The 13,109-nt window shown below is 38.2% G+C and overlaps 1 protein-coding gene across 6 annotated transcripts in view; it reads right to left on the bottom strand.

Annotated features, from left to right (window-relative positions):
• TNKS (tankyrase) overlaps nucleotides 1-13,109 on the bottom strand; it is a 129,096-nt gene that overhangs the window by 58,413 nt on the left and 57,574 nt on the right. For all 6 annotated transcript variants that reach the window (XM_086891537.1, XM_086891538.1, XM_086891539.1 and 3 more), the window contains 2 exons: nucleotides 4,779-4,815; nucleotides 3,842-3,917 (listed from right to left, as the gene is read on the bottom strand). In XM_086891537.1, coding sequence (XP_086747663.1) covers nucleotides 3,842-3,917; nucleotides 4,779-4,815 — 113 coding nt within the window. The remainder of the gene's footprint in view (nucleotides 1-3,841; nucleotides 3,918-4,778; nucleotides 4,816-13,109) is intronic.

Here is a 13,109-nt window from a genome sequence, read left to right as displayed (position 1 = left end):
ATCTGCAGCCATTATATGTATGATTTTAAACCTGTCTCTTGCCACTGATTTAGGTAAGCAGTGACTGTAGTAACAAGTCAGAAATCCAGATCCCATGACAAAGTAATACAGCTTTAATTTCCAGCAGAGGAGAGGAACCTGCTGATTTAAAATAGTCAAAAACATTTTCTGACAATTCACTCATAACAAGGTCTTGAAAAAGACAACCCCAGAGGAAAATATTTGAGGGAAAATAACAGGGGCTCTAAAGCCCACATACCTTTACATAGAAAGACACATAAATAGATGTCTTGGCTTCTTAACAGTGTGAAATTCAGTACCACCTGCTAACACCAACACCATAGGCTTGTCTTCTAGAAGTCATTACTTCTATAGATAAGGCAAAGACCAAAAAGACCTGCAGAACACACAGGCAGGATGCAGGAAAATTTCAGGCCCACAGCAATACGCAGGTGCTGTGCATTGTGTCTAAGTTCTGTTCTGACACAGCAAATACTTTATGAAGCAATGTGAACAGAAGTGATGCAACATGTAAATGTTGCCTTACACACAACACCACATCCTAACAAATTGTGCAAATTTTCAGTCTTTTGTTAAGAAAAAAAAAATCAAAGCAAGACTAATTGCCATGAAAAATTCCTATTCTATTTCAGCTCAAGCATTGCTTTCTAAAAAGTAAACAAATAAGATAGTTTTTAAAAAACAGGTCTTGTGAAATTTATCCTTGTGTAGTAGTCATTTGCTTTCATAGTACCATATAGCTCTGCACTATACAGTTCATTGTTTGTGCCCTCATATACATTCAACAGGCACATAAGCCAGTACTTGCACAACCGTTACCTAGCTCAATGAAATCACAATTTCTGAGATGCTACTGCTGATTTTCTTTGGTCACCAAAACCCAAAAGGACTATCATGATCCTTGGTGTGCTGGAATGCTTTAGATGATGTATAAATTCGCTCTTTGTTTTGCATACTCCTTCATTCTTCGCTCCTGAAGATAATGGCAAGAGTAGCCACACATATATATAAAAAATATACTCCCTCTTCAGACAACAGCTCTAAAGCTTCAGTAATATGAACATTTCTACAATGACCACAGCCTACCTAAAGTGTGACTTTGGAGGCGAAGAAGGAAGTTCAGTTTTCATTCCTATTTGTCTTGATCTCTATCCTAAATAATGGAGATGGAGCAATGGTTATCAGCACCAGATGTAAATGTTTTAGAATCATGGAATCCTGTCCAGTAGGAATCAGACTCTGGCTGCCAATATTTTTCAAAAAGGCTACAAGCAGCACCCATGATGCAATAAATCTTTTTTATTTCCAGCCTTAGCTGGTTTCAAAACAGCAAGATACTGTCTGAGTTTTCCACCCCTTTTACCCATTCTATAAACCACAACTTCACATGTGGTGTTTGAGAAATCCAGAATCCCAGATGTTGGTATGCATGGGACACAGAAAAATCCCCAGGGGAAAAAAAGTAAGCTGCATACAGTTGCACCCCAAAGTATGGGGAAAAAAATACCATCTCCTAATAAAGAAAATATAATTACCCATTTAGTACTGGAACTCAGTTTCTTCACCCACACAGCTAAGTGCTCCCTTATCACTAAACTAGAGCTGCACATCTCAGAAAATCAAGGAATGCAAAGATAGAAGAAAGAGTTTGTAGGTACAGCTGTACTGCAGAGTAAGCGTGATGCTGAGAATCTCGGGCCAATCCGCACAGTCTGCATTCCTGGTCCTGAGAGCTGCATTAAAACTGTGGCCTTACACTGTCCTAAGTTTGTGAGGGTTGAATGCTCAGAAGATCTGCAAAAAATTATTACTAAAAGCATCAAGCAATGCAAAAAACTACTTTGAAAATGGACAAATTCTCATCTAGTGTAAATCTGTAGGTAAACCACAGATGAACTAGAGGCAGCTACACCAGTGGAGACTTCCATTTTCACCTAATTTGCAGCACAGCTTAAAATTATCAAACCCCAAGTGATCTTGCATTAGTACAGGACCTGTTTCGCTTTACAAATTAAATACTTAACTGTTATACAGCATGCTTACTACAAAGCATTAGTAAACCTTCCACAGCCTGTACATATGTTGTGGTAGAAAAAAATATATCTGGTAGACATAATTTTTAAAAAGCTAATCAACGGCAAGGAATCCTAAAAGGAGTTTCAAAAACCAACAACCAACCAACATTCACTTACCAACAACCAACCAACCAAACATGTTTTTCAAGTGTTCACACACAGGAGTTTTAACTGCAATATGCTTTCCAAGCTTCGGGGATAAATTTTCTAACTAATTCAGAGGCTGCAATAATACCTAAATACTTTCTGCTATCTCAATATGAATTTTAAAAGCTTTGGGTTTTTTTATTATTATTATTTTTACTTTGAAGTGATTAACGTTCAAAAAAACATCTGCAAGGGCTTACTCCTTGCCCTGCTGACAGAAATCGTAACTCTGCATTTGGCCTTAGATCAACAGTGATGGGGGCTCAATTATCCAGTAACGCACTGCTGTACACCACCCCGTTTAATTACAACACAGGACACTATTAATACCTAAATACACTTTTACTTGAACAGCAAAGTTTTAAAAAAAGTAAAGGAAATTCAAGAAAATAGGGCAACGTGTTTAATCTTAAAATGTGGGGAGAGTTTCATCAGTTCCAACACTGCTAAATTGAATAAATTTAATTGTTCAACTGCCTGTCCTCAGTTCATAAAATCAACTGCTTTCAAAACCTGGAAGATGCATCAACTTTCAATCAGTGATAAATGTAAATAAGCAAAAAACTGGCTGGGTTTTCTGTCACATAATATGTATGGTACATTACAACTGAGAAACATTTTAAAATGTGCATAAAAAGTAGGAATTTTTGTACAATAGAGCTATATTTTTTATATTCAGTAACAACATACCTTTTAATCAAAAGTAAGTGTAAACTGGCCTATCTTTACTGATTTCAGTGGAACTGGGCTGTTCCACAACAGGTCCAGGATGGGCAGAGGTATATAGGTTTACACTGTGCTCCAACACACTCCACCAAAAATTTTTTAAAAAATAGAAAACACTCCCATGCTTTTCTCTCCAAAAATGAGATGTACTGTTGCAGGTGAAAGACTTAAACAGATGCATATTAAAAACATTCTGCTACACAGTTAAAAAATACCAAACAAACCAACTAAGAAATCAAACATTAAAAAAAAAAATCCCAACATTTGTAAATCAACAGTCTAGACAGACTATCATCTCAAAGTCTAAAACATCAAAAATCATAGGATCTACTTCTCACTCCGTATGTTCTTCCCTCCTCCAGTTTCAGCCTAATTCTTAATTTAACTCATTCAAACATCTCTGCCAGAAAAAGTCAAAACAATAATGTCAAATTTAAGAAAATGCAGAAGGTGTTAAACATAGCAATACAGTGCCAGTCTACGTGGCAGTGTATTAGAAGCTAAGCTGAATACCAAGCACCTCACCCAGACAGTGTTCAAATACAAGTAATAACTTTTTTCCCTTAGTTATTTTATCCATCTGCAACAATGCATTTTGTTTTCCTTACAAAAGGTCTTGAAGTTTCTTTTACATTTTGACCAGGGTTCAATATTTAAAAGACACACACAAAACCCACATCTGCTGACTTTATCTGTCACAACTGCCAGTGTCAAGCATAATAGCATTTAATTTTATGGTGAAAAGGCATCACAGGTTACTGTCGTGTGTCCCCCCCCCACCCCCATTCTTTTGGTTTATACATCTGTGCTTACCAGTATGCATAAATTGGCCTTTCTTAAATAATTAAAATATAAAGCAGGTATTAACTTACCTTACGCCCATCACTTGCATGGCAGTTCACATTTAGAGGAGTCAATAAAGCCATCAGCTTTTCTTCATTACCACTCCTGTAAATGAGGAGAAGATTATGGAAAGGGTGGAAAAAGGGCAGAGCTCTTTGATATCCATCTCCCTATCAAGTATTTTGTAAAGTATAGTATACTGAAATTTGTACTGTGGCAGGGAGAATGCTGGATGGTTAAAGAATCTTCTGTGCATTTCGAAACCAATGGTAAATACAGAAAAGAATACTACATTTGCAGTTAAATGTGTTGCAAAAGATCATACAAAAACACCTTAATTTCTCTCCTTAACCTCGTATTTCCTTTTTCTAATTTTACAGATCCTCTGAAAGCCATTTGTCAAAATAAATGTTCTGAATTTAACATATTTTCATAGCATATGGTCCATAACATTAGAAACAACTATATACCAACACCCAGAAATTTTTTTAGAAGGGTTAACGGTCTATATAAAATGGTCTTGTGCAGTCAGAAGGAAGGATGAAAAGCACCTTTGCAATATACAATTGAACTTTACACCTTTTGTATAGGCTTCCTTATGCTCTGTTCTGATAAAACCTATTTTCAAAATACATCCTACAGTAGCAGTAAAAACCCAGAGAAAATAAAGATTCCAATATTTAAATTGCCCCTAAAAAGAACAGTCACAAAACAATAAAGACGATTTAAGCAGCTTAAAGCAAAAACTCAATATTAACCTTATAACCACCATACTGGGGGATTTCAATTACATAAACAGGCTTTTACATTTGTACCAGACTAAAGTCTGAAGAGATTTATGCTAATTAAGTGGTTTGCTTGCAGCATTTCATGGAAAGGCAATGACAAAACAGTACTATTTTAAAAACCCCTTTTCCTCGCCTGCTTCCACCCCCAAATATGTTTTATATTCTAAGCAGCACTCACCTAGCAGCTTCCAGGAGTTCGTCCTTCTTGTATTCACCTAAATGATTGCAAAATATCATGCTGTTAGCATTTGGCAGAAGACAGATTAAGAAATGCAGTAGGAAGCAAATACAGAATTAAAACAGAGAAGAGGAGAAAAAAGCCCACACCCCGCTGGGTGATGGAGCTGTGACGTTAGCCAGCTTGTGGAGGCAGCATCACCAGTACCTTGGAGACGGGCAGCAAATTGACGCATCTTCTTGTCCAATCCTCAGATGGAAAGGCTTTCTTCGGACAACCAATGACTGCGAAATCTTGTGTCCAGAAACACAGTCCCGCTGATAACAGCATGTCAGCTGAAGACAATGTCCCCACCCCCTGCCCTATTCAGTATGTCACATTATACTTGGGAAGCATAATAAATTCCAAGACAAAGCAAGGCAGTGCGGCTTTTGAAAAGGTACAAATTACTGATCTCCAAGGCTCTCACCTGCCTATTTGAATGGTAATATTACACTTCACTAAGTTCTTTAGAAAAGCAGGGATTATTAAAAAAAAAAATCCAGGTATTATATCATCAGCCACTTCCCAACAAAATACACGTTTGAAATTAAAAGCACAGACAAAAGAGGATGAACTCTGCAACAGATTTTGCTACGAGACTCTGAGATTAGAGATAACCACAAGTAATGTTAAAGCAACAATTACATCTGAAGTCCTGAGTTAAAATAGACAACTCACAAGGGTTGCTGCAGCACAGGATTAAAATTGTACATTAGTATTTTTAAAAGAGCATGGAACAAGATAACCTATGGAAGTAAGACAGTATTCTACAAAGCTGAATCATGATGACATTGTGCAATACAAATGGAATGGAATTTCAATTCAGAAATTGGAAAAATAGCTTTTTAGCAGCTTTATGCAGTCACAGAACAGAGTGTATCCTAGACCCAAAAGGCAGAGGGTTTGAAAAACATACTGTATACCATCTGCCAGAGAATTAAAGCCTCTAACCACAATGCTATAAGAAAAATAGGAAGAAGAAGCAGTCATGAAAGAAGGAAAGAACCCCTTTTGTGCTGCCTCCTATGTGTAATTGTAATAAGCCTCCAGTGAAACTCTCATTACAGGTAAGGACAGATACTGGACCAAGGAAAATGCCAGATTGGATGGCAGGTAAGATGGAAGGTTCATCTGAAAACATCCCTTAAAGAACAGCTGTAAGGTGAAGGAGGAGGGTTGGAGTCCCCACCCATCACATAGAGTTTGGTCCTCCCCCCACCACGGCTCCTCCATCTAACAGCAGAGGTTGACAGAAACCACAAACAACAAAACCAGCCTTCTCCTTAAGGAATCCCTTTTATTTCAGCATCCTGCCTTCACACAAGGGTAATAAGGAGGGTGAGTACACACAGCCATGCACTTCCTGCCCATTTCCTTGGATGCAGACTGGGAATTTTCAAAAGCAATATCTACGTCTCATCATACTGGTATTTAATTGCTTTCTGAATTATATTCATCTTTGGGAATACTCAGTAACCTACAACAAGGAGTTCCATCATGCCACTCACATGATGGGTCTCCTAACAGAGCTGTTCTGTCTTGCTGAGCCCCAGCAATGGAGCAGATAAGTTCAAAGCAAAGGTGAAAGTGTATTTTCCAAATACAGGCCAGGAAGGTTAATCTAGCTTTTGAAAGAATGTACGTCTATGTTAAGGAAAGCTTCATCATGAGACAAATCAAATGACACAGAAATATGACTGCCTTTGACTTGCCACCACTCTCCAGCTTCAGCAGAAGGGGGGCACATCCACCACAGGCAACAGCCTTTTCTAAGCCATGGTACATGTTCCTCTTTTTTTATTTTAATGAAGATAAAATGCTGGGCACAGTTGTGAATGTTTCAAATCAATGGTAAGTGAAAAGCTCTGGCCAGCATGTGAGGAAGAAAAAATGACTCTTTATTACTGCTGCATTGTTTGTGCAACAATCTCAAACAGCTGGATTTCCTGCAGTAGAGTTATTGGCCTGTATTATATCAACACTTTAGAGACCTAACCAGATTAAAATACCTCTTTGCACATTCTGGTTTGGCAATGCATGTAGTAGTTCTAACCAGGCTTTTGAACGTACTAGGTTAGAGAAGTGTAATAACATTTTTCTTCATCCCCACTAAGTTGGTATTTTATCACACAAAACCTGTTTCCTCTAATACTTTGATTAGCAGAAGCGTTACTATCCAATTAAAAAGGAAAGCTGTGGCTCTTGATTTAGAAATGTCCCCCTAAATGTCTAATTAGATCAGTTAGTTTTACTATGCAGTATTTTTTAAAAAAAGATATTTACAGACAGGGCAGGAATTCATACACACAATTCTTGAAATTCATCATGGCTCTCCCACACTGATCAGGATTAGGAAAATATTATCTTGTAATTGGCTAACTTTTTTACTCTTAAAGAGCCACTGTGTTTTGCAAATCAAAACCTAAAATCATATAAGCACTTACAGCACACCACCAGGTTTGCTAAAAATATTTTGTAAAAAGGTCAAGTGAGCTCCACAGGCTCTGTGGGATGAAAAGGAAAGGCTCTGTGGGATGAAGAGGAACCCCTTGGCCACTCGAGCAGCCAGCTAGTGGGATGCCACAGAGCAGAGAGGGGTCTGGCTGATGGCATTTGGGAGAAGCGGGTGGTGCTGGCCGCAGGACCGACTACTGCTGGCACAGGCTGTGCTCCCACCAGAGGGCTCTGCCAACACAGCTAACACTGCTTGGCTACGCAGCTTATCAAAGGCCATCCTGCAGCAATTGGCCACAGCTACCTAATAAAATATTCATTTGCAAGCATTTGAAAACAAACCATGCGTGCATGGGCAGAGATGAATTTCAATTTCTAAGAAGTACAGGAATACAGACCATCAACCTCACATAATACTTCAGTTCAAAGAATATCAAACTGACTTTAACTAAGCTAACATCTCTTAAAGAGCTCCTTTGGGCAGATTGGAATTTATAGTTTTGTAAAAGGATATCTGCTAGGTATCAGGTAGCTCAGAGACAGCTGGACGGGGAATTTCTTAAGGCAAAGACAAGGTGTGAAATGGGGAGCAGAGAACAGCATAGCAAAGCAGTGTCCCTATTCCTATGTCATCAGACAAAAGCTGGTAGGTAAGCAGAAACCACTCCATGGCATTCACTGCATCTGATCAAGTTCATTGTCTACAGCTTGCTCAGCATTCTTTAAATAAAGTTCTCTACTTGAACCCAGCTCCAGATCACTGCTGCTCCATTTATACTGGAACTAGTAAGTCACCACAGTTAACCACAGATAATCAGTGTCTCAGATCACAGCTAGCATCAGGCAACTAACTAGCTCTATTTCTGTTCCCCTCCCAGGAAAAAACCAGTTACCTCCAAGACCTCTGATCAGCTGCCGCTACAATGCCACTGCTGTCTGGCCCTAGCTGCATTCTGCAGTAGCTGATTAACAGCAAATGCTTATTAACTATCAGGTATCATTGGCTGCTTGCACCTGGCAGTTGAACTGATCAGTATCTGGAAGCTGGGAAAAAATAACATAATGATTCTATCTTTACAGACAACCCTCCTTCACTCTCTCATAAAAGTCTTGGAATTTCAACTGAATACTGAAAGCTGAAAAACCTATCTGAATGCATGGCATAAATTAACAGCTGCTTTTTCAATGCATGTACAGTCAAAACCAAGGTGAACGCCTTTCCTATCCCTTCATATACATCAGCTAATACAGAAACCAGCCAGACTTAAAATGTCAAGCTGCACAAAGCAGGTTTTGATTTACCATATCACATCAGCTTTCCACGGCAAAGACAATTTCCTAAAAAATAATGCCACACAAATTAAATCAAGCCATTATTATCCAATGGCAACATATAATAGGAACAAAATGGATTAACATTTTCTCAACCAAACTGAAAAACTAAAGAGGTTTTTCCATACAAAATTGTACATCACATGGAATCACAATTATGAATTTAGCTCTCCAGAATACTTAAAAACAGTGAAAATTCTTACACTAGCCAATGGTGCCCTGCTTCTGACATGTGATGAAAGAACGTGAGCCTGATGAATATGCAACCATGGCCATAGGCTGGGGAAGGAAAATTCATGACTATCACAGAAACACAGCAAATTTGAGATTGGAGTGACCGCTGGAGGGCTCTCATCCAACCCTTCGACTCAAGCAGGGTCACCTTAGAGCACCCTACTCAGGACTGTGTCCAGGTGGCTTTTACATCTCTCCAAGGATGGAGACTCCACCAGCCCTCTGGTCAACCTGTGCCTGTGTTTGGTCCCACTGAGCTCAACACTTAAGTTTCATGATAATCTCAGGTAAAATCTCCTCAGGACCTCCTGTTCTCTTGTGGCAGCTCCGGTCTAGCAGCATTGGAAGTCAGGGGTGAAATCCGGCTCCATTAGAAAAGATGGCAGCTCTACATTTGACTTCTGACCACGTGCAGACCTAACACTTGTTATTGGTTGCCTGCCCTGAAAACCTGAACTTCCATTCTTCAAAATGTATATACATCCCACAAGAAGATTGACAAGATCTTTGTGAACAGTCCAGCAGGTTTTTTTCTTTTGTTTCGAACAAATATTCATGATTACCCAGCGTCACAGAGCACTTGGGCTCTATACCAGGGTAGTAGAGACATTAGGTACCAAAATCTCTCATTTTTCCTCATGTAGAAATGTTTCTGGTGCCTTTCCAGCCATATACTCTGATAGCACAGGGATGCATGGAGCTGTTGGTTAAACAGAGTCCTGATGAATCTGGGAGGGTTGAGAACTTGTTTTTCCATCAGATTTGTTACTTCATCCAGCTCACTACTCCATGGCCAGGGACCCAAACAGGTCCCTGAAAATGAAGACCTTGAACAAGGATGGTGCTGTGACAAGAGGGAGGGGAATGGAAACTCTACATTTGGATTGCCATTGCTACAAAGAAAACAGTCCAGAGTTTAGCAAAGAAATAAACTCCATAGAAATAGATTAAAATACACCTTTTCTCTAACACTACACTCCAGGACTGCACAGACCTGTGACTGATCAGTGATACACACCCACATACACCATTATTCTTTTTAATCCTCTGGGGTCTTCAAAGTAATATTTAAGTATTTAAACAAATATTCAAAATATAATCAGAGCACAAGGCTTTTTGTGTTTCTGACAGACTACTAGGGTTACTGGGAGGGGATGAGTTTTTTGGGCTTGGGAGTTTAAATTTTCATTTTTTAGCCAACTTAGGTTTTATTTTCAAAATGACTGCTTTTGGAAGGGTCCAATCATACCACTAAAATATTCATCAATTCCTTCTTCCCCATTTAACTTTTCTTATATGTAAACCAGCAGGTAAAACTGAAATATGGAGTTAAATCAGAGCAAGAAGGTTTTTAACCATCCAAATAGCACAAGGTTTTGGGAATAACTGCTAAAAAAAAGTCAATGAGAAAACAAAGATATCTTGAAATAATATTGTTTTGGAAAAAGCATCTATAAGTAAGTACTCAGAGAAACACATGAGAATAAAGAGGAGCAAAAAATAACAATTTCGGTTTTATTAATAATTATATTATACTTCACTTCCCACTTGTTTAGGGTTAATTTCCTTATGCCTCTTGCCCTTCTCCACTCAGCAGTCTCTCACAAGTAAATGGGCTGATTTTATAAGCTGTCTAATAGGCTCAACCAGGAACACAGCAAGATCCTAATTTTAAGCTCTTGTCACGGATGAAAAACACCAAAGCAACACTAGTACATGCAAATGACAGAAAAACAACTCAGAAGATAATGCCTTCAAGAACAAGCAAGAAGCAATGTTACCAAGGAAGAAAGGTTTGGTGCCTTAACTCTGCCTCATCTGGGAGATGAGTCAGGCACTGTGCGTGTGGACTCAAATGAAACACTTTTAACTGAAATTTAAAAATTGAAAATGTCTCAGCTAATAGTGAAGTCTTTCAGGGATATGTTTTAAGAGGGGGTGTGGAAGTTAAAGAAATGAGCAAACAATTTGGTTTTGACCAGAGCTCTACCAAACCACTGAGCTAGAAGCATCCTACCTGGAGCATCTTTCAGTTAAGTGGACAGAGCTCAAATGCAGAGCATTCCTCATTTACTGCTCTAGAGGAAAAAGTCTCTTCTACAGCCTGTAGAAAGCACTACATAAAAAAATCTGCAGGTTTATATAGTGCAGATTGGCAAAACCTCTTTCAGGGTCTTAACTGATAGAAGAGATTCTTGTCTATTAAGTCTTCAGTTCAAAGGACATCTATTACATAAGCATATACAAGATACTGCAGTTACCAAATGCTGTCTTCATATTGAGGCATAAATTATACACATTGCACATTAGGGGTTTGGTCACCAAGAAAGATTAGGGGGTGTATCAAAATGGGTCTTCAGTGCATGTGCAATTATAGCACCAGTAAATTCACATTTGACACACAACAATTCTGTTTCTCAGAACACATTTTTTCACTGGTGCTGATCTATCTCTTAAAACAATGATGCCAGATTTCCTATATTGTAGCAGAATGATGAAAAAGTCCCTTTGTCAGAGAATTTCAAGTGTCTTAACTCATAAATCATTAGATACAAAGATGAAGCCAAACCCGAAAAACCCCTACAACCACCCATTATGTGGCAATCCATAAAAAATAATTTTACTTTCAACAATGCTACCACACGCTACAATATAATTTCTTCTGAAATAATAAATCTGACAAACATTCTAGAATCTGTTCAACTTAGTGGACCTGTACGAGCAGTTTCAGTGCATGTTACTCATATAAACACCACACACACATCCGTTTTTTATTCTTAGTGTGAAAAAATTAGTATTTTCACTACAACTGTACTATTTTAGAATGCTGTACTTATCTTGAAGACGCCACCACTCTCATCTGTCATGTTTTCAGACTGAGATTGAAAAAGTTAAAAGGATTGTGGAATATCATGTCAAGTAACTGGGAAGAAAACCCAAACCTTCAGCAATTCAAAACACACTAATGTGATGGAAAAATTGAAGGGGTTGAGGCTCATGTTTTCACCAAAGTTCAATACTCATGAAATCTTTTGTGAAATTACAAATGAAAAAGAAATCTCACAGGGATTTTTCAGAGCCTTCCCTATTACCCAAGATGCCTACAGCAAAAGCAACATTCCCATGGCTCTGCATTTCTTATATTAATTCCTGCTATCAGCAAAAACAATCATCCACTGTAATTCACACTACTTTGGCCATGCTCAATATTAATAACTAATAAACGGTTCCATTTTTCAGCCACAATTACTTCCTCATTTCTGTAACGTGCCTGCATATGCATTTTCTCTGCAGGATTTCTACAAAAACTTTCTGGAAGAAGACAAAAGAAACTCTCTTTGTCAAAGACTTGAGAACAGGAGAGGTGGACAGCCAAACTGCTCTCATATTACTACATCCTTTTCAATTCTTGCTTCATATCCCTACCCTCTCTTTCCAAACAATATCCACAAATAAGTAAATCATTCAATTCTCCAGAATATTCTCTAAAGAGAAACCATAGAAATACCTATTGTAACTGACATAAAGCATGGAAAAAAACCTAGTTAGAAAAATATAAAATGTAACCCTCAGAAATGCCATACTATATAAAGGCAAGCTCAAAAATTATGCTTCATCATCTCATCTTTCTCTGAAAAGAACTCCAGAGTAAATATAGTCAGACAAAATTCTGCAGTCTGTCCAATTTTCCCACTGTAGATAAAACATGCTATCAAGCTGGGGACAGTGTGTCTGAAAACCCATAGCTGGATTTAAAACTGAAACATTTATTTTAACCAAAAAAATCTATATTCTCTTAGCTACAGCAAAAATGACAGATTTTGTACTAACAAATTGTTCAAATTTAAATAAGTGGGGATTTTTAATGTTTGCTAGAACATGAACAGGAGATGTAAGATGTACATATGTGCTAAAGTATTTTTTTTACTGAACAGTACAATCCTTTCTCTGTATGTCTGAAGCTGCCCTGTGTATCTAAACTTACCCTACAAGAAAGAAAACACAGGCTGCCACCTCATAAAAAATGCACGTGTGTTGCCATGCTTGCCCTGCAGCACACATCCTGGAAGGAACTCAAATCCAGTTAAATCAGTCCTCTAGCTCCTAGACAAAAATACAAAACATTTCCTTTGCCTGCTGGGCCCCAGACAAGTGAGCAGAAGGGAGGAATTCCTTTATAACTGGAGGAAATGGGGCAAACCTGTCAAACACACAGCAATGAAAGAGACAACATATATTTATGCAACACTTAAAGCAAAGTAAAGCAAG

This window comes from Cyanistes caeruleus, chromosome 5, assembly GCF_971803275.1.
Source record: "Cyanistes caeruleus chromosome 5, bCyaCae1.hap1.1, whole genome shotgun sequence".
Classification (NCBI taxonomy): domain Eukaryota; kingdom Metazoa; phylum Chordata; class Aves; order Passeriformes; family Paridae; genus Cyanistes; species Cyanistes caeruleus.
Note: the sequence above shows the minus strand (reverse complement) of the source record. Positions and strands in the feature narration are given on the sequence as shown.